Source organism: Dermacentor andersoni, chromosome 11 (assembly GCF_023375885.2).
Source record: "Dermacentor andersoni chromosome 11, qqDerAnde1_hic_scaffold, whole genome shotgun sequence".
Lineage (NCBI taxonomy): Eukaryota > Metazoa > Arthropoda > Arachnida > Ixodida > Ixodidae > Dermacentor > Dermacentor andersoni.
The window spans coordinates 14,884,617-14,910,531 of record NC_092824.1 but is presented as its reverse complement, the minus strand read 5'-3'; the positions used below and the strand labels follow the sequence as shown (position 1 = coordinate 14,910,531).

Sequence of the window (25,915 nt, the reverse complement as noted above, 5' to 3'; positions counted from 1 at the left end):
ACCATCAGCAATGCACGACATTGCCAGTGAAAAGAAAGCACACAGCTGTAGCTTTGCAAATCGAGTGCTTCTAACCGATGAGATGATTGTAACGAACGTGTTTGCATCAGATAGCGACAGCGTCGACGACAGTGATGACACGGTAGGGCAGGCTGCCTCAACGTTGTCCGTACAGGAGGCCCTGCAGATGATCATTCTTTGCAGGGAGGTGTCGACGGCAGCGCAGTCACGGTAGGGAGAGTGGTTTGGTGGAGCCGCACCGCCGAGTTTTCCCACCACCACGAGGGAAAGCCAACTTCTGGGGGCACTTTTCTGCTGCTTGACATTCGATATATTGGGAGTCGCTGCTATTTTTGTTCGATGCAAGTGTAACTTTTGCTATATGTAACTTTTGCTGCCATGCTCAGTGGGCACGGCGGCAACGAGTGGGCTATGTGCTCAAACAAGTTTCTGTGCTTCCTTCCATGGGAGTGCACGGAGCATGCGCCTGACCGATCCGGCTGCTGCTAATGATTCTGCCGAATTGGAACTTCGCCCGTCGATTATCAACAACCTCGACTCCAGGAACCAAGGTGCAACAGCGCCGTGGGAAGACAGTATAAAGCAAGCACCCTTGCCGGCAGCATCCAGGGGGCACGGCGGCAACGAGTGGGCTATGTGCTCAAACAAGTTTCTGCTTTTTCAACAGGCACTTCTCATCTGTGCTTCCTTTCATGGGAGTGCACGGAGCATGCACCTGACCGATCCGGCTGCTGCTAATGATTCTGCCAAATTGGAACTTCGCTCGTGGATTATCAACAACCTCGACTCCAGGAACCAAGGTGCAACAGCGCCGTGGGAAGACAGTATAAAGCAAGCACCCTTGCCGGCAGCATCCAGTGGGCACAGCGGCAACGAGTGGGCTATGTGCTCAAACAAGTTTCTGCTTTTTCAACAGGCCAGTTCATATTCGAGCTATAGGAGCGACAATCGCTTTCTCATAGTGCTGCCGCACCAACGGTTGTTGTTTTCTGCTTTTGCATCACTGTGTCTGCTGTTGTCGGGGGACGTTGAGACGAATCCTGGACCTGAATTAAATATACTTGTACAAGAGTTGTGTGAAGGCGAAAAGGCCATTCAGGCCAACCTAAGCAGCCTAAGCGAGAGACTTAAGGCGCTGGAAGAAATTGTACAGCTTTTCAAGGACCAAGCGGCAAGTCTTGCTGAGCTAAAAGAGACAAACGATAGGCTGAATTCAGCTTTGGAAAAACATGAAGAAACACTTGCTGACTTAGAAAATAGAATGCGGCAAAACAATCTAATGGTGTTTGGGATATCGGAGAATGGCAATGAAACTTCAGAAGAAGTTGAAAAAGAAGTTGTTGTAGAATTATTCAAGAAAAAGCTCGGTCTTAACTTGAAAACTATAGAGCGGATGCACAGAATCGGAAAGCCGCATAAGAACAAATCCGCAGAAGAAACCCTGAAGCCTCGTCCAGTAATACTGAAGCTTTATAATTATAGGGAAAAAGAAAAGGTTTTTCTAAACTGCGCAAGATTGAAAGGAAGTGGTATTTCTGTTGGCGATGACTATTCAAAAGAAACACTGAATAAGCGCAGGCTACTCTGGAAGTCTGCCTTGAAAGAAAAAGAAGAAGGTTCGCACGTGCGCCTGAACCGCGACAGGCTTACTCTAGATAACAATGTCTACATATGGGATTATTCCAAGAATAGCCGTGTCAAGATACGGCAATTTTTGAAAACCAAATTGACACACTCAAAGACTACACCGACAGATAGTAACCATTGAACCGATACCGTCTTGCAAGAAACAGTCTTTCGACTTATAGACCTTAATGCTCGAAGCCTCACGAATAAAGTCAGCGATATAGAACATGTGCTAGCCAGTTATGACCCCCATGGAGGTATTGTTAGCGAAACATGGCTGCGACCAGAAATACATGATAGCGAGTTGTTACCTCCAGGTTTTAAGATAATACGTAACGATAGAGAAACTAGAGGAGGAGGAGTTGCAATAATAATACAGGAAAATATTGAATGTGTAAGGATGAACGGTATCCCAAATCACAAAAGCGCTTGGTGCCAAATCAAACTGGGAACTACTTCAGTCATAATAGGAGCGATCTATAGATGCCCTAATGCATCGATTGAATATTTAGAGGCCATCCAACACTACTTAGAAAAACAGAAGGCGCGAAACCAAAGGATCATAATTGCCAGGGATTTTAACTTGCCAGGGGTTGACTGGAACTCGATTACTATACAGTCACGGGAACGAGCTGACTGTGAAATGTTGCTCGATATTGCTTTCGCTAACGATTTAACACAGGTAGTACAGGAAAGCACTCGAAAAACGGGAACAGTACAGTCCATATTGGACTTAGTATTTCTTGATGGACGGATTGAAAATTATCAGGTAGCAGTTGAAGCTGGCATATCAGACCATCATCTTGTATTTGTACAAATCAAAACCAAAGTTCCGGCAACAAATCCTAAAGAATGCACTACGCACGTTCCCAATTTTGATAAAGCTGATGACACGAGCATCATTGATTATTTGTCGTCAATGACGTCAATGATGACATCAATGTGTTGTGCGCAAGATTCAAAACCATTATCTTGCACTGCGTAAACTCATTCGTACCAATAAGGAAAAAGAGAAGAAATAAAAGAAACCCCTGGATAACGCGAGAGATTGTTCGCCTGAAGCGAGAAATAGGAAGACAAAGGAAAGTAAAAAATCGTGGAAAGATATCTAACCTATCAGCACAGCTGCGAATAAAGCTTAGGCAAGCAAAAATGAAATACTTCGAGGAAACCCTTCCTAACTTCATGGTATCTTCTCCGCAAAAGTTTTGGCGTCACTTGTCGCAAACCACTCAAAGCCAATACAGCATTGTTGTTAACAACGAAATCATAACTGACTGTTCAAAAATTGTCTTACCATAACCAGTTCTTCCAGTCTGTCCTTTCAAATGTTTCTAATTCTACTGCTCTAACTACAGTAACATCATTTTCGCACGTGTCAGATATGCCAGAAGTACGAATTAGCTATGAAGGATTACTATCGCTGCTGCTAAACATCAGAGAACATAGATCTGTAGGTCCGGATGGAATTCCAAATGCCTTCTTGCAAAGATACACTGAATGGGTTGCTAGATATTTAGAAGTTATCTTTAATGCATCCTTGCAACAAAAACGGGTCCCAGACGACTGGCTTGTTGCAAAAGTTATCCCGATACACAAAACCGGTGACAAGCAGAAAATTGAAAATTATCGACCAATTTCTTTAACCTGCGTCTGCTGCAAACTCCTCGAACATATAATATCGAAAGCAATATGTAAGTACCTAGAAGATAAGAAAGCACTACGTTCGAACCAACATGGCTTCCGGCAAAAACTGTCAACACAGCTGGTTGAAACCATCCACGACTTTTCAAAAGCAATAGATAACGGAAAATAGATTGATGCAATATGCCTTGATTTCTCAAAAGCTTTTGATAGGGTCCCTCATAATGAATTAATTATCAAATTGAAACAGCTTGGAATAAATAACAATATAGTGGAATGGGTCTGGACATATCTATCAGGTAGGACACAGTACGTGGACGTAAACGGCTACCAGTCCGATCAATTATTTGTCACTTCAGGCGTTCCTCAAGGGTCTGTCCTTGGACCGATATTATTTCTCGCTTATATTAACGATATTTGTTCAGATATTAATGAAAACGTAACTGTGCGACTGTTTGCCAACGACTGTTTAATTTATCGAGAGATATGTAACCACAAGGATCAAAAAATGCTCAGCGAGGCACTGGCGTCTGTTGAAGAATGGTGTGAAACATGGAAAATGCAAGTAAATAAAGAAAAAACTGTTGTTTTACGTGTTACAAACAAGGTTAAACACGTCCTAAATTTTGATTATCAACTAAGTTCCACTGTGCTAACTACTGTTAACAAATGTAAATACTTAGGAGTAACAATATCTGAAGACCTCAACTGGACTCAACATATCACTAATATTTGCTCTACCGCTGAAAAAAAGTTATGGTTCTTACGTTGCAAATTAAAGCTCGCTCCAGCCCCCGTAAAGCTAACAGCGTATTTAACAATAGTAAGGCCTACACTGGAATATGCAAGCATCATATGGGACCCCTACCAAAAATGATTAATTCATAAAATTGAGCGAGTGCAAAGAAAGGCAGCTAGGTTTATTCTTTCAAGGTACTCCCATACTGATTCTGTGACAGAGATGTTGCAAGAGCTAAATTTAACCCCCCTCTTGGAATGCCGTCACATAGCCAGACTTAAATTCTTGTTTTTGCTTTCTCAAAATTTATTTAACTTTGATGCAGTGCAGTACCTAATTCCGCAACAAGTCCGGAGCCTACGAGGTGACCACCACAGCAACTTTCTAGTATGTCATACTAGAATACATGTCATACATGTGAATACAGAATACTAGAATCATCATCACCATCATAATCAGCCTGGTTATGCCCACTGCAGGGCAAAGGCCTCTCCCATACTTCTCCAACTACCCCGGTCATGTACTAATTGTGGCCATGTTGTCCCTGCAAACTTCTTAATCTCATCCGCCCACCTAACTTTCTGCCGCCCTCTGCTACGCTTTCCTTCCCTTGGAATCCATTCCGTAACTCTTAATGGCCATCGGTTATCTTCCCTCCTCATTACGTGTCCTGCCCATGCCCATTTCTTTTTCTTGATTTCAACTAAGATATCATTAACTCGCGTTTGTTCCCTCACCCAATCTGCTCTTTTCTTACCCTTAACGTTACACCTATCATTCTTCTTTCCATAGCTCGTTGCGTCGTCCTCAGTTTAAGTAGAACCCTTTTCGTAAGCCTCCAGGTTTCTGCCCTGTAGGTGAGTACTGGTAAGACACAGCTATTATACACTTTTCTCTTGAGGGATAATGGCAACCTGCTGTTCATGATCTGAGAATGCCTGCCAAACGCACCCCAGCCCATTCTTATTCTTCTGATTATTTCAGTCTCATGATCCGGATCCGCAGTCACTACCTGTCCTAAGTAGATGTATTCCCTTACCACTTCCAGTGCCTCACTACCTATTGTAAACTGATGTTCCCTTCCGAGACTGTTAAACATTACTTTAGTTTTCTGCAGATTAATTTTTAGACCCACCCTTCGGCTTTGCCTCTCCAGGTCAGTGAGCATGCATTGCAGTTGATCCCCTGAGTTACTAAGCAAGGCAATATCATCAGCGAATCGCAAGTTACTAAGGTATTCTCCATTTACTCTTATCCCCAATTCTTCCCAATTCAGGTCTCTGAATACCTCCTGTAAACACGCTGTGAATAGCATCGGAGAGATCGTATCTCCTAGAATACATGAATACTAGAATACATACTAGAATACAGAATACTAGAGACGTGTGAATACATACGCATACTCTTTTTTCCCTAGAACCATAACAGACTGGAATGATTTACCGAACGCCATATGTGATTCTCAAACTGTAGAACACCTTGAAACCGAAGTTACAAAATATTTCCTAAATGAATCCTCATGATCTAACATTTCTCGTGTAAGTTGTAGAATCTAGTATTGTTATATGTATAATGTTGCGATGTATGTGATGTAATATGTATCATGTAAGTTGTAGTATGTAGTACGCGATGCATTTTTTGCTACACATTGCTGCTTTATGTTTCACGTAACGGTTGTTAAGTCAGATTGTGTATTATATTTATGTATAATGGCACGTTGTGATTAAGTATTAGCTATACAGTGCAGCTTTATGTAAGCCGTGATACGTTTTGTGCCATATTTGTACCCCACCCCTGTAACGGCCCAATCAGCCAACAGTACCTGCAAATAAATAAATAAATAAGAAATATATAATTATTGTAACTATACCGTGTTCAGTAATTGTTCAATGTCAAGAATAATTTGATGTAAACGGGTTTGATATAGTCAAGTTAAGTGGGTTCGACTGTATCCATTTTACATCCGACCCCGTTCAAAATACAAAATTAAAAATGCATGCAATTTTCCAGGTGATATAAAAAGTGTTCGATATATCAAGGTTTGACTGTGTGTGTGTGTGTGCATGTGTGCGTGCGTGTGTGTGTGCGTGTGTGTGTGCGTGTGTGTGTGCGTGTGTGTAATAGAGAGAGAGAGGGTGAAGGAGGGGGAGGGGTGGTAGTTGTCGGCAGAGGGCCTTCCCGCCTCCGAAAGAAATTTTAGGCCACAGAGTCACATTGAAAATCGATGGATGAATGAAGCAACTGGGTCGACACTGGGGAAGACGACCAGGCATTCTGCTGCTACTGCCGTCACTCTCAGTGCTTGAGATCTTCAAAGAATGTCTCATTGACAGCATGAAAGAAAAGCAGAGGCACATAAAGACAAACTTGGCTGTTATTTTGCACAGCCTCTCATCAGTTCTGCAGCCCTTGGATGTGTCGTTGAACAAGACCTTTAAAGACTATATATGCAAACTGTATGTGGAATAGATAGTCGACGGAGAACATGGCCTCACTCCCATTGGAAGCATAAAGAGACTTCCTCTGGAGCCAGTATGCAACTGTATAGTGACAGCGTGGGGCATGGTCTTTGCCAACATTTGTAATTCAAGGGCTGTTAAATGCACTTGATGGAACTGAGGAATTGCAGTAAGGTTGCAGTAATTGCACTAAGTAATAGACTAATGAAGTAGTTGCATTAAGTAATTACATCAGTAATTACAGTAAGTAGTACACCATTTTGGGATGACTGTAGTGAGAGCGGCAGCGACAATGACAGTTCAGAGTTTGATTCCTCCAACAGCAACTCTGAATAGACAGAGAGTGATGTGTAAAATAAAGACCTTTAATTTTGGGTGTGATACTTACTTGAATCTTTTAGGTATGTACTGTGTTTACCTTGCTTACCTGTACTGTACTTACCTACATTATTATTATGACTAGCAAATACCTAAAGTTTGTAAGCACAGTTTATTGGCACTTGTCGTCACTCGCTGCCACTTTCAATCAGCCTATTTTTAAGTTAGAATCAAGTAAACGTGATATTTTGAGTGCCATTACCTTAGTAGATGTTATTTTGACGTGTTAGCAAAACTATTGCACAATTTGCACGCACGCTATTTTAAGCCCTAAAATAAGGAAGAAAAAAAGCATGCAAATACAGTAAATGAGTTTTTCAAGTAAAATAAATATTTATTTCATCTTTTATTATATGAAATGTTATTCCATCTTCTGCTGCCACTTTTCCTCAAGACATATTACTTATCCTTCCTTTTAATGGCCTTAATTGCACAGGTTTCTTAGAAGAGCAGAATGGTCAAGTTGTTTATTGCCCACACAAATTATCAATGTATGTAACATTGTTCTTGCATCCAAGAGGAAGACCTCCACATTCCTACCTCTCAATTTACATGCCATGCTTGTGTGCTTGCAACACACACATGTAAATTACTGATTAATATCTTTGTCTGTAAGCTCCTTGAATGCAGTCAGAATTCCTGACAGTGGACCATTGTTATACAGCAAATGTCCGATTTAATGAAACAACATAGCATCCAAAAATATGTAGTCCATCTTAACTTATACAGTAAAACCTCATTAATTCAACCCTCGTTAATTAAGAAAGCCTTATAGTTTGGACTTATCCTCTGGTCCCTGCAAGCGTATGCATTATCTGATGGCATCAGATTCAATTAAGACATATTTGTCCACACACCGATTAATTTGGACAACCCTCAGATCGCAGCCAGTGCCGCAAATGTGTGATGCCAAATAGCAGAAGCAGCACTAGCAAACAACCGAAATGAAGTAGCGCAGTCCGCATCACAATAGTCATCAGCAGAAATTGTACGGGAACAACAGGACTGACCACTTTGTGCCTGTTCGGGCCTTCACAGTCTTTATTCTTCACAGAGTTTATTTATTACTGTCCCCTTAAGAAACTTGCGTGTGCGGTAGTGCCACATTTCCCGCTACCTGGTATTGTAGGAAACTGCACAATCTGTGCAAACTGGTGGGCTTGTGGGCCTGCCATGGCACAGAGCGCGTTTTCCCCTCCCCATTTGTCGTCTCTTTGCCTCATGTGCAGCGGCACGCAACATCAATTACTTCTACACGGAGACGCGGTTCGACTGGAGCCCCGTCAAGTTCTCCAACGTGACTGCCTTCTTCGGCCTGGTGCAGCTGTTGGCCACGGCCGTGTGCGTGGTCGTGCTCAGCCGCCTACTGCAGGTCCGGGACCTGGTGCTTGCTTGCCTGGGAGTGGTGGCTTTCGCCCTGCAGAATGCCGTCAAAGGCGTCTCCACGCAAGAGTGGATGTACTATCTCAGTGAGTGGTCTTTGTTTGTTTTGAGGTATACAGGATAACTTCTCGGGCTAGTTTGGATGACACTTGGTGAAGCCAGTGTAGTGTAAATAAAGTACACCGGACACCACGGGGGCTACACTTACCCCACATTTATTATGCTCCCCTGGACCACAAGGAAGCATGCAATAATTCACGCATGCATAGAGGTTCACCATGTCAAAGAAAAAGAATTTTAAAACCATGTCCTCCTTCCGAATAGACACACAGCTAATACAATTCCTGCTGCTTTTCTTAATATGAGACAATATTGTATTGAGAAAAGAGGCACCAATGGCATCGCTGTGTGTCTATTTGGAAGCAAAGTTGTTGTTTTTTCAATTCTTTTTCTTTGCCATGATGGACGTGTGCACATGCACATTCTATTGTTTGTTTTCTTCGGGTCTTCTAGGGGGCTGTAATAAATCAGTGTGGCAAACACATGTGTTCTCGCAATCACCCTTTATTTGAGTTGGTAGTGGTAGTTTTGTGGAAGTTTCTCAATTTCAAGTGCATTCACTATATCTCCAGAGGAAGGCAGCCTTTTCCTTCTTGCATGCTCGAGGAGATTTTTTTGCACAATTTGTGGCGTAATGCACTGACAGAATGGTAACATTTTCAGTGCGTGCATTTTAGGATCAAATTTACGTGAGTTCACTGAAGCAGATTATTTTAGTGGCATGCATGAATATATTCCACCTTCAGATGGTCAGCAAATGTCCTCTGATTAGAGCACTTTAGAAGAATGCAGCAATGAGGACCCCTACAGACCTACTGTGGAAGTCATTGCCTCCTCCCAAGAGAGTGCTTCGAGTGCAACCACATTTATCAGTTTTCTGAAATAAACCACCTACAAGCGCTTGTTTACATGAGCGCATTTTTTGCATGGCATCTAAACGCACAAAAGTGCTCCTTACTGGAAAGACCACAGTTTGGGCAAATGTACATGTACAATGTATGTACAGTGGGTTAATAAATTGAGGGTTGTTCTTTCTTTGCATTCCAACCATTGACTCATCACCGCAGCAGGCTAATTGGAAGCTGTCTTTCGAAATATAATTATAAAAGACGTCTAAAATGGTCAAAACACAATGAAGAGAACATTCCAAGCAAGCCACCATCATAATCATCACATAGGGATGTTCTTAATGATAGTGTTTTGGGCTTTAATCTTGCAACATAGCGTAAAAAAAAGCAGGAAAGCTACACTGATGCATAGTTTGCAATTTTTACGATTTTTTTGTAAGAGTGCTAAATTTTTAGACCTTGTTTACAGTTGCTGTAGTAAAAAAAAGTCTTAAGGTTAACGGTGTGCTTATACTGAATACAGTCAAAACCACTTTAACGTGTGGGGATGCGTGACTCTCACGCGTCCCCTGATGTCTTGTTTTTCCGCATAGCTCCTGTCTTCTGCTGTGCGGTTTCGCCGCGTGGCCTGGCGCCCGCGGCGGTCGGAGCAGTTGAGGCGCAGTGCGAGAGATGGCGCGAGTGTTGCGCTGCTAACGCCGCCTCCGGCGGGGTTACTTGGGCGCGGGAAAGGAAGGCTCTTTCTCTTGGGTGGCATGCCAGCGAGTGCGGCGGACGTCCCGCGCGTGCGCCGATCCATGCTTCTGCGAGACCGTCTCGCGTGGCCGCCTTCGAACGTGCCACCGTCCGCGTGACCGTACACGCAAACGACCAGGCGTTGTGATCCAGCATGGGGCGAACATATTCGCTCGTTATCCGGTTGCGGTGAGTCGGGCTTCTAGATTTGTTGCGCGCCTATCGGCATGTTTTGTGGATAGCAACTCGGCTGGCAGGCTCTATGATCTATGATCTAGGATCTATGAAAGGTGCAATAAATGCCCTTGTGATTGTTTGCACTACTGTTTGAAGTAGTAAAGGCAAGGCGCAGAAGACCAGGACTCAGGAAGAAAAACACAAACGACAGGACCAGCGCCGGCGCTGGTCCGGTGCTGGTCCTGTCGTTTGTGTTCTTCTTCCTGAGTCCTGGTCTTCTGCGCCTTGCCTTTACTACTTCAAGCATGAACCAACTAGCCCAAGCAAGAGTTTTACATGCACTACTGTGTTGTCGTTCCTTTGTCCCAAGAGCACAGTGTGAGAATCCCACAAACGATACCGGTTTTACCACTATATCGGTTATAGCAATGAGAAGCTGCTGCACCATCAACTGTTGTATGTTTTCCATGGTGAAATAAACCAGTTCCTACAATGTCTCGATGCCGCATTATCGGTTATAACAATGAAGTCTGGCTGCTGGGTGCCCAAACCGAAATGTAGTGAAATGCGAAATCCTTGAAAAGAAAACGAGAAATTCGAGCCGCTGCACGATGGGCCGCTGCTCCAGCGCTCAACTTCCAGCCATCTTTGCGGGCCCTTCCTTCCTCGCCCTTCCACCCCTCCTAACAAGAATGGGCTGCACCCATCACTCTACGCCACGCCACCCTCCCAAACACAAATGGAATGCGCCAACTGTGCAGCTCACAGATTGCTCGTACGTTGCTCGCCGGCTCCTCATTCAGTGCAGTTCTGCAAACCGCTTAATTGCTCGTGTTCGTCTTTGTTGGTTGTGTCGCCGCCTAAATGGAAGATGGCTGATCCGCTTGCTGACCACCAGCAATGCACAACGTTGCCGGTGAAAAGAAAGCACACCGCTATAGGTTTGGAGTCTAAATGCTTCTAACCGATGAGGCGAACGTGCTTGCATCAGATAGCAACTGCAACGATGGCAGCAATGATGCAGTAGGGCAGGCTGCCTCAACGTTGTCCTCTAAGGGGGCTGGCAGATGATTCAGTCCCTCTGGAGCTTCGTTTTCGCGAGGAACCTTCTGCTGCACTACGTGGAGCACCTGGTTGCCTTGGAAAAGGATGTTGGCAAGCTTTGCGTAAAGCACGTAAGGATGACAGACATAGTGTTTTCTCGTGCAAGCCAGTGAGAAGTACGTGGCAAGATGTTTGTGGCGATCTTTCCCCAGCATTTCCTCTGGATTCTTGAAGCTGACAGACTGCCACGGCAGCCTTCTTGCAATTTTTGAAAGGTCCCTTTTTGGGCCACCAAGGCGATGCCTAGGCGGTGCTCGCATATCGCTTGCCACCTGTGACCCCTCTTTGCAGTTGTTATTAGCGGCAAAAAGTTAGAGTGGCGCCCTCTCGCGAGTGATGTCACGGCCAGGATGCCACTCTGGCTCGCTTGGCTGCCGCATGCGTTCGTTCTGTTCATGCATGCTTGGGGTATTGGTGGCTCGAGCTGTAATTATTGAAGGATATGTTGGCTTCTTTCTGCTGCCATGCCTGAGCTGCAGTTTCTTCTCCAAAATCTTCTTCAAGCCGCAAAATTTGCGGCTTGGATATCGCAAGCTCTAGCATTTACGGGGCCTACTGGTTTTGCAACGCATATATGCGCCATCTGTCCATAAATTTTCCATCAAAGGAATGGCTACTAATTCAACATGTGAAGTTATGTATGATGCTCTGCTAAACACTTAACATATTCCCTTAGTGCCTAGCTATGAGAGACATTGCATTTTACATGGAAGAAAATTTTTGGTATTTGGTGTCAACATTATAGAAGGACACTGCCCAGCAAAGCTTTCATCATGATTCTTACTATTCTGGTTAGGTTAGTCAAACATAGCTACTTTATTAATGCGTAAGAGGAAGAGTTAGGCGTGCATTTTGTATGAAAAAGTTTGTGACTACTTTGAAACAAGCCCCCCACAAAACACATTGCTCATGTCTTTTAACACTACGGCGCATCATGTATAATAGTATGTACATACTTAATTCACAAATACTGTCGCAACCACCACCTGAAAGAAAAGTTTCGTGGTTAAGAATGGAAGCAATGACTCTCGTGATGGCGAGGCACGCATTGTTCGTGAAACCCTTCAGTTCACTACAACTTCAATTTGAAACCATGAAGCAGTTTTTTTACAGTGCCAATTGCAATGCCTAAACTATACTCAAGGCACTACAGCACAGCTTAGGTTGCCTAAAAAAGGAAAAGTCAAAACACCTTCTGCCTCCCCTTGTCTCAATCCAATATTGTTTAATTATACAAACGGAGAACTATTCGCTTCGTCAGTACATAATACAGAACCTCGCAGACCTTCATAAGGAGGACACTAAAAGCCTTATGTGAATCCATTTTTGTCTTCCACTGGGGAATAATGATATCTCCAATATATCCCATACTACTAATGAATGATGCTCCAGCTTCTTTCTGGCTGCAGCCATACAGTTAAAAAGGCATATTTCATTCAAAAAAATCTTGGCCGAGCAGCGTGTGTCAGTTCGCCAAACAGATTCGTGTCTGTTCCTCAAGCAACGAGCACCAGTAAATTGGTCAAGTGAGTTGTATGCGTAGTACGGAAAAGGGAATAAATATTGGTACATTCCTTTTCATATGCTGCAAACAGCTGTAAGCCTCAAATAGCTTTGCTTCAAATTACCGCCACTTACAATTAATCGGTAAAGAACCGCCCAACTTTTAGAAGCAGTTAATAAAGCAAACGGCACTGGCAGATTCTAAAGTGCAGTGATAGTTAAGTCATCGTGTTACTGCCAAGTGTTTCGGTGGAGAAATGCAAAAATTCAATATTATATACCATGAATTACTCGTCATGAGCAAACATGTTTTAGCAGTCTAAAATCAAGGTGAATGTTGCAGAAGTCATATGTAGCTCGTGTTTGTGACATACCTGTACTACGGCAGGTGTGGCATCCTAAGTGGATTCTTATATGCTATATTTTTGCATTTATGCTTCTATTATTCACGTGAGCTATCGCTGCAAAGTGTAGATCTGCGCATGAAAAACCTGCAGTGGGCTGGTCTGAGCTCTTCGGCTGGCACTGTAGTGTTGCCTTTGAGAAATGTGTCATCGTCTAGGAAATAAGCTCTTTGAATCAATTTTTGCAAACGAAGGCGTCGTAAAGATATATTTGACATGACAGTCATAGGTATACAAGCACAGGGATGAGAGCAAACAGACGGAAATGCTGCAGAAAGCGCCTGAACACCGCCAGAACTTAAGCAGACGACAGGCACAAGTCTGTGCCCTGACGTCACGCGAGCGGCGCTTGCTAGTGCCGCTGTAGGTCGTTCTCGGGGCTAATAGCAGTGCTATTCTTTAACACCGACAGCCGCAGCTTCTTGCATGCGATCGGAGCGCCCAGGAAGCAGTTAAACGAGTGAGCACAATCAGCACTTGGGTGGGGGAAGGTGGTGGGGAGGGGGCACTGGCCTCCCCCGCCATTACAGTTTTCTCGCAACAACTCTGCCATCCCCCTATTTGCAACCCGGTTATAACAATTATCGGCTACAATAATGGAATTTTCATGGCACTTGAATATTGTTATAAGTAGCTTCGACTGTAGTAGGTTTCAAATTAAATATCGAGTCGAATAAAGAAGAAAACGCTGAATGTCAGAAAAATTTTCATAAAATTTAATGCTTACAAATTCTGGGCCAGAAAATGTGGTGCTGCACATATATGGGAGTCTCCTAGCATTGTATAACAAGAATGTAGCAAGCTATCAGTAACATAGGTACATAAAAATTGACATATACAGTGTGGTGTGCTTACTTATGTAAACATGAAATTATTATGCTAGCACTGATTACAGCTAAGTTATAGTATATAAGGGTCTGCAAAGTATTCTTTTTTCAGATTGATAAAATTCTCTTGAATAGAATGAAGTGTGTTCTTTCCCTCTGAAACTACTGAATTAGTGACATTGTATTAGTACCAAACACCTATGAGGTTCTTAGTTTAAGAGTGGACCGTTGTTTTGTGTCAGTCCTTTATGTATTGCACAGAAAGTATTGCTTTCCAGTTTTTCTCCAGGATAGAAAAGGGCTATCCCAACTTTATGGCAGGCACGTTATCGTATGGCCAATGTGTGCAGCGGGCAAAAGGACCCCGCATCATGTGACTTGATCACCGCCACGCGCGTAGCTGCCGCTGACACTAAATAGCAGGTGGAGCTGTGTGCCGTTTCATTGTCAAGTTTCACCTGATTTGCCACTTGTCAGAGATTCTGAAATCTGACGTAGCAGTTCTGCGGAAACTCGCAAAGTGGAGAGAAGTAATTCATAAAAGGAAAATTTTTCCTTTATTAATTTTGAAATCTGCAGGGTCAAGGCAAGTCCACGGGACACCTCAGCCCCCTCCGCCCCCCCCTCCCTCCGGTCCATTCACCATCAACACCCGTGCATGCAACCGACACTTTCACACCTGCCATGTAAATCCAAAGCTAGTCTTGTGATGGGTTGCTCAAGTCATGCACACACACATAAAAAAAGAAGACAGATGTGTGTCTACAAATGGCGTCAGGAACGAGAGGCCAAGGTGTACGGTGTGTTGCAAAGATTGCAGCTGTGAACAACTTTTTTGCCATCCTGAGCACTCACTTCCATTTGCAAAGCGGTTTGTCGCCTTTCCAAGTGTTACATGGCTGCTGTGAACAGATCTGCATCGATTCGTCGCCAAACCGTAGCATTAGTCATCAATGCCGAGGCCAATGGCCTTGCATATGTGGCCGGGATGAAAATTGGCCACTGACCGATGTGGTAATGGGCCGTAAGCCACGTAAGTAGTGGAATGCTCGCCACTAGTATGTTTATACGGGTGGCTCATCATGTGATCAGTCTCGAGATCACGTGTGCTGGTTAGATTGCTGGCTGTTGAAGCAGCATTAAGTTCGTTGCCCCAAACCTAGCACCATGTGCATGTCTATCGGTGGCCACTCGGCCCAATCTTTGCAGTTTACGTGCTGCTTTTGTTGCCGGTTCACATTATCATTTCAGTCGGTCGTGTCGACCCGGACAAACCTCGTACCGACAAAGGCGGCCCGAGCCGATGCGGCACCATTCTGTTAATTGCAGCATTCGGGCGTTGCGTGTGTGATCCCCGCCTCTAGCCAACATCGGGGAGCGCTCGCTGTGACAGATTCTGCCACCATGTCAGCCAGGGCAACCTTTGGGACAGTTATTCCTATTGTGTGTATTTTATCACTCACACCAAATGGTTGGCCCATCCGTGGCATGTTCAGTACTCCCTTTGCACTGAAAACGAAGTTAAATGTTCACTTGGATGGCATTGGGCCTGAAGGGCTCTGCAGCGCACGCAACATGTGGCATTGCATGGGTCTCTGTTGGGGGCTTACGGAGTCGCCATCTGTCGGTAGCGCCTTCCTTGCTTAGTACGAGAAATCGCGCGGCACGCTCCTCATAGGTTTCGCTTACGGTGCTCAATAAAAACACCACGCGGCAGCCCTCCTGGACATTTATGTAGGTAGTCTCAAAATTAGGCAAGGTTTTGACTGTCTATATAATAATCTCAGGCTAACTGAAAGCACAGAATCGTTTACAGACGCTATCTCTTTGCGGAATACGTACAGTGAACACCACTGCACGCGGTCGCCGCAATGGAGTCTCCTGAACCGGCTTCTTGCATGAAAGGTAGGCAAATGCTGAAAGTAAAGTATGTGAAATGTGTTCTTATAGTAGGCTGTCTGTATAACCAAATGGGGCATACAGAATGAAGCCTCAATGCAGCGATCGCATGGGTTCGCAGCAACCGACTGCGCGTCTGCATGCATGTCCGCGCACAATGTTTTGCTTTTGCTGTGAGCGCGTTTTTGTACCGTGCCGTAAGCTTTAGGCCGCAGCATGTGAGCATTTGACAGTACAATAGCAACCATTGCTGCGTGGATGTTATCAGAACTGTTCAAAAATAATTTCGTTATAGAGACTTCGACGCCATGTGTCGCCGTGACGATTAAATCTTTTTCTGTCTTCTAAATTCTTGGACATATCAATACTTTGTATTATTTCTCAAGTTGCGTCGCACTGTATGTTTATCGGTCTTCTCAGCATGCAATTTCCCTCTGCTTCTTTTTCGTAATCCAGTGCATTAATTCATAACACAAACATGACCATATGCCACGCCTTTATTTAATGCGATTCTTACCGCTCCCTTTCCATTCCAGTGAACTTGCGAGAATCTAGTATCAACGAGTTCATAGACCTAATAAAGCATCCTGACATTAGCCGGGCAGCCAGGCGCGGGCGAGTGTCTCAGCGCGTGTTTTCTGCTACTCACCAAACATTGCAGACTTGGTGCAGTAGCAGAAATCTTCCTCACGTCTGTGCTTGCTGCATACCCTAGTTGTAGCCGATGGCTGTCTGCCAGTTCTAAGTTTCGCCTGCCAAGCTTCACGTGGCTCCTTACCCTGTGGCTACGTGTGAATAAGGGTGACACCGGGCTCCGTTGCATACATCCGGCACTGCGGCACCGAGCAGTAGCCTACCATGCTGCACGCCTCCAAATGCAGCCACTACCTATTATAGTACTTTCAAATGTTGTCAAGCAGACACCCAAGGCGGTAAAGCCTCACCACTTAATCGGAACCGCGGCGCAGGTGGGACTTTAAACTTTCGTTTTCAGCTCGCTTCGGCACTTCCGAAGCAGCCAACGCTGCCGCCGTGTCCACATGATCCCCCATGCCACGTCATGCCGATGGTGGCGCCAGTTCTTCCACTGGTGGAGCTCGCCCCCAATACCGAGTGTATGGAATATTCAAAAAATCAAGTTGTACATATTGGATTCACGAATTGAATTATTTGAATGCTCACTGTTCGATTCGATTCAGTGACATTCGATGTTCACACACCCCTACTTAAAATTATTAGTTTGCTTTCAGCTTAGGTTAAAGCTAATCTCAAATAGGGCATAAGTTATTATTTCAGAAAAATACGAATACAGTTGGCAGTAGATTTTCAAAGCATATTTTTTGGAGCTGTTTAATGATTTACACCTGCCCACTCCAGTAACATCCACTCATACTGCCAATGTATGATAGCAATAGAAATTTTGGTCAAGATGACTTACATGTTTCATAAATAAGCTTCATGAACCTTTCCATTTGTCTGTGGTGCAGCATGTGTTTGCTGCAACTCTGGAGCATAGTGCCTGTCCACAGTGTGAATCAACAACCATTACTGGTAGAAGCAAGTGCGAAATGACTAGACTTATAATAGAAGCTGAGCAGATTGCTGCCCAGGGGGATTCTTGTATCAGTAAACCGTCATTGACTCTCTCTGTAAAAGAACTGAAATTTTTACGCATGGCTTAAGATATCACTTACAAAAACGTTTCGCTTTGAATGTTTATCTGTTCACGTGGCCGTGACTCGTGTTCGCTGAGTGTATAAGTATGCCCTGGTTTTCGATAATAAACATTGCTGGAATTTAGTGCTGCATGTGTCCCTGCATGTCTTCTTTTGTCCTGTCTTTTAGTAATTGCGCTACCGTACACCTATTCAAGACGCGTTACCAACAAGCCCACATTGCGACCCTCATGTTAATGAGATTATGCAAACAATTTAAGGCATCCATGATCATGCCGCTTGGACTGACGTTGTAGACCTAGTGCAACAAGGAGATATGAGGGGGGAAGTTCCAGTCATAACGGCACTATATGAAACCAATCGCTTTCTTTTGAACTGATTCGAGGGTGGTAATGTCAGATACTTTATAGGGGTTCCAGATGGGGCAACCATATTCGAGAATGGGTTGGATTATATGATAGCAATTTTGTTCTACGTGGAGCTTCTCGCGATGTGCGATTTAGATAGCCTATTTTCTTTAGTGTTTTATTACATGTGTACTCAATATGCTTTGCCTATGACATGTTAGATGTGAAGATGAGGCCAAAGTACTTGTATTCGGACACCCGTTCAAGGGAAGATCCATTAAATGAACAATTAAACAAAGTAACTATAAATTCAAACAGCGCTTAAACGACAGGACCAGAATGAGGAGGAGACAAACACGGCGCTGAACTTACAACTTAGTTCAGCGCCGTGTTTGTCTCCTCCTCATTCTGGTCCTGTCGTTTAAGCGCTGTTTGAATTTATAGTTACCATGCAACACCAACTCGCCCAATCCGCTGCCCTTCTGCAATTAAACAAAGAAACAGAAGTGTGCTTACTAAAAGATGAAATGACTGTTTTTACAAAGTTTATATTAAGGCGAAAGCCTTTCTAGGCTCATGGTGAAGTTTGTCATAAGACCTGACCGCCGGAGTGTCTGCCGAAGCATCATCATGCCATGTGAAGACAGATTAAAGAATGAAAAATGATTGATAGTGATAGTTAGTGGTAGTTAGGGAATGATAACATTATAATAGAGATTGGTAGAGTTTAATAATGACTAATAATGATTACTAAGACTTGTAATGACTACTGACGACTACGAAATGACCACTATGTCTGACGACGGCTTGTAATGACTACAATTTATTGCAAACGACTACTATAAAATGCTTACTAGTGAGCAGTAATGAAGAATAATGACTGAAATGATTAGTAATGATTATGAATTGACCAATATGTCTAACAAGTTGTAATGTCTACAATTGATTAGAAATGACTAAATATGCTTGTAATGACTAATAATGACTGAAATGACTTGTAATGACTAAGAAATGACCAATATGTGTAACGACGAATTGTAACTGCTACAATTGATTAGACATGACTAAAAATGCTTATTAATGGCCAGTAATGACTAATAATGACTTGTAAAGACTACTAATGAATATGATATGACCAACACGTCTAACGACAGCTTGTAATGACCACAATTGATTACAAATGACTGAAAATACTTAGTGGTGAGCAGTAATGACTAAAAGAAAAAAGAGGCAAAGAGAAAAAGGCAAATGATCAGAGGAGGAAGAGTACGCTTTCGCCGTTCACCTCTTACGAGACTTTAAGAGGCCCTGTAATTTTTCATTTGCCATTTGTCGCACCACCTGCAAAATTGTGTAAAAGAATCGTTAAGTGAAAAGTGGTCAACATGCATGTTAATTACGTTATACAGCCCACAGTTGGCAGCATAAAGGTGGATTTTTGCTGGCATGATTCGGCAAATAATTTATATACAACAAGAACAAAGGAGGCCCTAGCATTGAACGCTGGGATACTCCAGACGTCACATTTGCTGCAGACGAGTCGGAGGAATTAAATTAAACATACTCGGAATGGTGTAAAAAGCTAGTGATCTAGTCAACTGCGGAAGAGTTATTAAGTATTGCACTAAGCTTACGTAGAAGTTTTCAGTATGTAACGGTGTCGAATGCCTTGGAAAAATGGATGAAAATGGCATCTATTTGACTTCCAGTGTCAAGAGCGTGTGAAACCTCAGACTAGAATTCTGCGAGCTGAGTTATTGTAGTAAACCTGCGACGAAAACCATGCTGGGCATAATTCAATATGTTATTATAATATGCTTAAGATGATATGTTCAAGAAGTTTACATGATTGAGACCTTAATGAAATTGGACGATAGTTTAATGGTGACTACTTGTTGCCGGGTCTATACAAGGGAAGAATTTTTGCCGATTTCTAAACTAAAGGAACTGTCGAGGTAGATAAAGATGTTTGAAAAATCACAGCCAAATATCGACTGCTTCAAACACAACACTTAATGAGAAAAGCATTGTTAATGCCATCAGGGCCACTGGATTCTTTATTTTGTAAATGCAAAATTATTTTCAGAACACCTTCGAGAGACACCGTAATATTGCCAATTGAATAATGTGAGTCGTGAATGAAGGTAGGTAAGTCGAAGTTATCAGTTATGAATATGGATTGAAAATATTCGTTGAATGCGGTGGCAATAATTAATGTATAATTTGAAAGGACATTATTTATAACACCTGTATTTGGGGAGGATGAGCTGGGTAAGATTGAAGCCCAAAATCTTCTAGGGTTACTTTTTATTGTATCTTCATTAGATGGTAGAGCGGCTGCCCGGAAAGGCGGTGGTCCCGGTTTCAAGTCCCGGACCAGGACGAATTTTTCTTCAACTGTGAGGCTTTTCTTTCGAGGAACACATATGTGTTTCCTTTGTAGCAATTGCAATGAATGGGTGGATGTCTGTTTTCTCTTTATTAATTAGACCTTGTAATGTAACCCTGAAGTACAAGTCCTTTGACTAATTAATTTTGAGGCGAAGTTCCGCCTTGGCTACGTTAAATTTGGCTATTTTAAGGGGGTCACTGTTCATCTTAAACGCCTTAACCTAGTAACGCGACGCGACAGGTGACGTATGTCACACGAAATCCAGGAAAAATTAGGATTTTTCTTTTTTGTTTTCAGAGGGACAAAGCGCTGGATGCAGCTTGCCGCAATCTTTTCCAAAGAACCCACCAAGAAATTCACATCAATAGATTCGCTGAGACAGTCAAAATCATCAAAAGAATCAGATAAAAGATCAATAATAGTTGCGTCGTCGGCGTGTGAAAAATCAGGCAAAGTAGAATAAGCAAAAGATTGCTACGAACCGAAATGGAAATAGATACGAGAACGGCCTTGTGGTCTCAAATACCATCTGTAACTTCACATTCGAAACCATTTTCTTAAAGGTGGGGCTAACAAAAACTAAATCTATGTAACTTCAGCACCTCTTGTGTTCGATTCAACAATTAGCTTTAAACCAATATATAATAAAAAATCTAACGCCGCTTTGCTAATTTCTGCATCATAGCCAGTGAGCAATAAAGATGGCCACAAAATACCGGGGGCGTTAAAATCACCAAGACAGATCAATCTTGAAGACAAGATAGGCTCGTGCGTGAATGCCGTTAAAGCGAGTAGCTGAGCTTTGTTCAATGACGGCGGGCGATAGATAATGCCAAATACTATAGAGATGCTTCCAAAAAAGACCTTACACCAAACTGATTCGGTATCAGGTGGGCTGGGTGGGGCTATTGAAAATTTAAGGTCAGACCACAAAAATAATGCAACGCCATCTGCTTTTCCATGACGTCTATCAGTTCTAACAACTGTAAAACCTGGAGATGTTATCATATATAGTCATATAGTCATATATGTTATCATGCAAGCATGTTTCTGTTACACCAGCAATATGTGCTGTATGGGCAGATATCAGTGAAAGAAAATTTGTAAACTTGATAATTAAGCTTCTGGCATTAACATTTAAGGCGCGTCCCAAGGGGTTCTTGTGGTTGGTTACTGAGGCATCAGGGGGTAATAGTCGAGACATTGGAAATAACTTTTGTTGGGCAAGAAAGAACCTTAATGAGGGTGTTAGTATCATTGACCCAATTGTACCTAACTTTATCAATGAATGCATGGTCAAAGCTTGAGTGAACGATGGAGCCATAATCCGAAAAGGGCTTAGATGCTCCCATATCTTTTTTCTGATTGATCGTATGCACATTGAAAAATCCTTGGAAATACGGAAGTCACAACCTTTAAGTTTGTCACTGTTTTTCAGGATGTTTATCTTTTCGTGATAGTCAAGCAGTTTCATGATAATGGTTGACAATATTTGAACTGACCTGTCACCTCCTTTAACTGGCCCCCTGGCCTGATGGATCTGCTTCCTTGGGGAGGAAACATTTTACTATTATTTTAACTAACGTTTTACCAACATCTGTAGTAGCAAGCCAGGCATGCCAGTAGGCAATTCTCTCAAGGTTACATTAAAAACCTAATGCGCTTTGTAACGGGATAGGCCTTAAAGAGACCCTGAAGCAATTTCTGTTGCACTCAATATTGCCACCTAAACATTAATTCCTTGAGGTGCTGTGAGCACAATTGTGCATGTCAAGTTAGTGCATCCAAAGCAAAAGCACTGGGGAAAATTGGGAAACATAAAATGCATTTCATACATCTCGAACACCTCTGATAGGACTTGTGCTCCAAGTTTAATTAATTATGTGTAAAATGTTTTAGTAAAACAAGCTGGAATTCAGGCAGTTGGGTGTTTGCCCATGTGAGCATTTCATCATCTAAGGGGTTCTCATCTTTTATTGTTTTTCACAATTTTTTGCGCAAGGAGTATCTTTCAAGTGGCTGGATCGGTGCATTTCAAATACGCTAGACATGAAACAGCAGATGCTCTAGTATCTGATGGCTCTGGAGAGATATTTCGCATGGAGTCCACATTCTTAAGACTTGGGCAAAACTCGCTGACTGACACTCTCAGTCTGGTTTGAAGCTGTACTCTTTTCATAATTCTAAAGGTGCATAAAATGTGGTGAAACCGTATTTTCAATGGGTATGATTAATTGGTACCTGAAGGGGTTGCGATTATCTCTCACAGAATGCATTTTCATAATAATTTTATGCAAACAGTGGCCGGTGATCGAACTTAAGACCTCATGCTCATCAGTAGAATGCCACTGTGTCCATCACCATTCATTGTCTGGGAGGAGGGAGCTGCTTTGAGCTACACTTGCAAAACTCGTGCTACACATTGTGGCTTGGCTCAGGTGTTCGTGGCTCTGTGCAGACCTTACAACTGTTAGGTGCAAAACAAGTGCTTTATGCATGTTGTTTCTAAACTCTGGTACCTGCGTCAGTACGCTGCGCTCGTCTTATAATAAGACCCTGTGGCACTGAATAAGACAAATCAGCTGTGTCGGTACTCGAAATGCTGGCAGCTGTGCAGCTGATGGGGGTTGGTCATTAAAGGTACACTAAAGGCAAATATTAAGCGAAGCTAAAGTGATAGATTAGTGTTCGAGGAACTCTAAGGCGTGAATATTATCGCAAACAGAGATATTAACAACTGAGAAACTGAGGTAAATGCAGGACATGATTAGAGGCTCCCCCGGGACGTTCAAGTGCTTGCCCAATGGCGAAAGCACTCCTCAGTTAAATTCTGCCACTAGTACTCAGCCACTCATTGCAAAAAAACATCATTGTATGGTATTATTGAAAGCACTCCTCAGTTAAATTCTGTTACTAGTACTCAACCACTCGTTACAAGAAACATCATTGCATTGTAAGACGAAATAAAATGTTACTTGTCCAGTTCTATTTCATCTTTAGAAAAAAGAACTAATTGAAATTACCCTTGACAACGACGCGAACAGTCTAAAGGCTTCATTTTCACTCGCCTCTGCGTCACCCATGCTTTTGCGTTTCGACAGTTTCGTTATCGCGTAGTGCTGTGCTGGTTTTGCTGGCTCACGAAACTCGCACAAACTGCAAGTTGCAGAGAAGTCAACTTTCATGTTATGTCACGGGATGCCCGAACGGTCTACACCACTTGACCAAAAGGCAGCTGCAACAGCGAATCCACCGCTCTGTCTTTGCTCTATTCCGTCGTCTATCAGGTGCCATTTTACTCACCGACAGCAGCAAAGGGTGTAGATGCTGAATGCTACATCACCACTCCCCTGGTCGGGTCGCGGGAGATTTACATTTCGAAAAAGGCATTCGGACCCTTCAGATGCAATTTTCTCGTAAAATAAGACCTTCCTTGGCACGAAACAAGCGTTGCGAGATTTCTGGAATATTATTTAAACAGTCCACGTCGACTTATGATTTGCCTTTAGTGTCCCTTTAACAGTTTTGATATCTGTACTGTACTTACTGAATACTTGTTCACCAAGCTAAACAGTGGTAAAGGCACTTTTAATGTGCTTTTTTGATCATCTTGGGGCCGAAGTTTGGTACAGTTGTTCCTATTGTGTGTATTTCATCGCTCACACCAAATGGTTGACCCATCAACCCTTTTAGTGTCACTGACCTACCAGTATGTTTCCACATTTCTATCCCACTATATCACTGACATACTCGTAAGTTCTCCACTCTGTAGTGAGGACCTCACTAAGAGTGCATTTCCCACTATCTGTGTCATTTTTTCACTTCCGAATAATGGAATATAAACGGTTGTTTGTTTTATAATATCTGAGAAAAGAACCTAAACGCTGGGCTTGCATCCCCTTCGAAAAATCAACGCTGAAAGGGCTGAAGATGTTGTGTGACAATGTGTTTGCATGTGCGTCAGTGATGAAATGTCACCTGGCCATTGGTCTCGTACATAAGGAGGCAAAAAGCAGTGTGAGGTATGAGCAATGGGTTCTCTGTTTATGCCTGCAGGTTACGTCCTAGGTGCGCCCGGTGGAGCAGCAGGCATCGGGATTTCGTCCTATGCCTCCAAGCTGATTAGCCCCCATGAAGCCAGTGAGTGCCGAAATACTGTTTCCCTTATAAGTGTCCTACGCCTGCTCCACACAACAGCTATTTGTGCCCGAAAGTGGTGCAGCAGCCATCACGGGAGCAGCAAAACCAGTTTTTAGTGGTATCGCAATCAGGACACCTGAAGCAAACAAAAAAAAAAACTTTGCAGACATTATCGACAAGGATTGTCAATGTAAGCAAATAGCCGAACACTTCAAGAAAGATATAAAAGGAATTTTGATGACATATGTTTCTTGTAGCGAGGGTATTTTAGCAGCATTCTTGTGTTTCATTGTGTATTACCATAAAGATCAAAGCCTTTAACCAGCACAACTTGAGTGGTAGTATTGGTGGACATGATGTACATCTCATCAAGCGCACGCACCCTTTGCGTTGGCGCTTTTGTTTCGACCTCCGACCACCAACCGCCAACATCTGAATGCCAACTACCGACCATGAAAACGGGTGAAAGCGCCAAAAAGGTGCATCTCACCAATGGTAAAGCGTCGGCAAGCAGTGACACACACAGAGCATGTGACAGGCGCAGTGCCAAGGAGCTTGCATGCTCAAACAAAAATTTCTAGCAAACAACACTCCTATCGACTGCCTGTTTGCATTGACATGTCTTGCACGGTCTTCATCGAGCAGCTTATTGCTGAAGTTTGTGGGGCTCACCCGTACTTTCGGACAAAGGAAAGACAACACAGTCGTGCAAACAATTGCAAGGGCATTCATTGTGCTTTTTATACACTAATGCTTGCTAGCCGACCTGCAACACACAGAACATGCCGATGGGCGCGCAACAAATCTAGGAAGTCCGACTCACCGCGACTAGGTAGCGAGCGAATATGTTTGCCCCATGCTGGACACCAATGCCTGGTCGTTCGTGTATATGGTCACGCCAATGGTGCCGTGTTCGAACGATCGTGTTCGTCGATTCCAGTGTAGGCCTCGCAAGATAGTCTCGCAAGATAGTCTCGCAGAAGCATGGAGTGGTGCACGTACGGAACGTTGCTTGCCCACCCGGAGCCCAAAGAGGAACAGTCATCTCCCTGTCATGCCCGACCAACCCCGCCGCTAGGCAGCGTCAGCAGTGCATCACTCACACCATCTCTCGTAATGCGCTGCAATCAGACCGACCGCGGCCGGCATTAAGCTGTGCGAAGAAGCTGGATTGCAGGAGATGCAAGACGTGCAGGGGAAACAACATATCAGGGTATGTGTGAGTGTCGCGCATCCCCACAAGTTGTGCAGTGTCCACTTCTTTGGGACACCTAAACAAAAATAAACAGACGATTCTTTGGCGAGAAATTAGACACCCTGACAAGAGTCAACGAACCTAATATGTAAACCATCTCTCTGGCGTCACGAATATAGCTGCTTGCATCTGCTGACTGTAAAAAAATTTTAATGAAAACTGAAGTTCCATAGGAAGAAGTAGAAGTGCAGGTGATATTTCGGCTTGCCTAATTTTAATACAAGCTTTAGTTGGAAAAAGCACAAATCAAAAGTGTCCAATTTTTAGCATGCTTCATGTTAACTTCCATTTATTACCT

The 25,915-nt window shown here is 43.3% G+C and overlaps 1 protein-coding gene across 3 annotated transcripts in view; it reads left to right on the top strand.

Moving 5' to 3' along the window:
• The window catches only part of LOC126517592 (proton-coupled folate transporter-like), a 137,201-nt gene that overhangs the window by 78,854 nt on the left and 32,432 nt on the right, over window positions 1–25,915 (top strand). For 2 of the 3 annotated variants that reach the window (XM_055064227.2, XM_055064228.2), the window contains exons 5-6: window positions 8,097–8,336; window positions 24,279–24,362. In XM_055064227.2, coding sequence (XP_054920202.1) covers window positions 8,097–8,336; window positions 24,279–24,362 — 324 coding nt within the window. Of the gene's footprint in view, window positions 1–8,096; window positions 8,337–24,278; window positions 24,782–25,915 lie in introns of those variants that run through there. The other variant, XM_055064229.2, reaches the window with a different exon arrangement.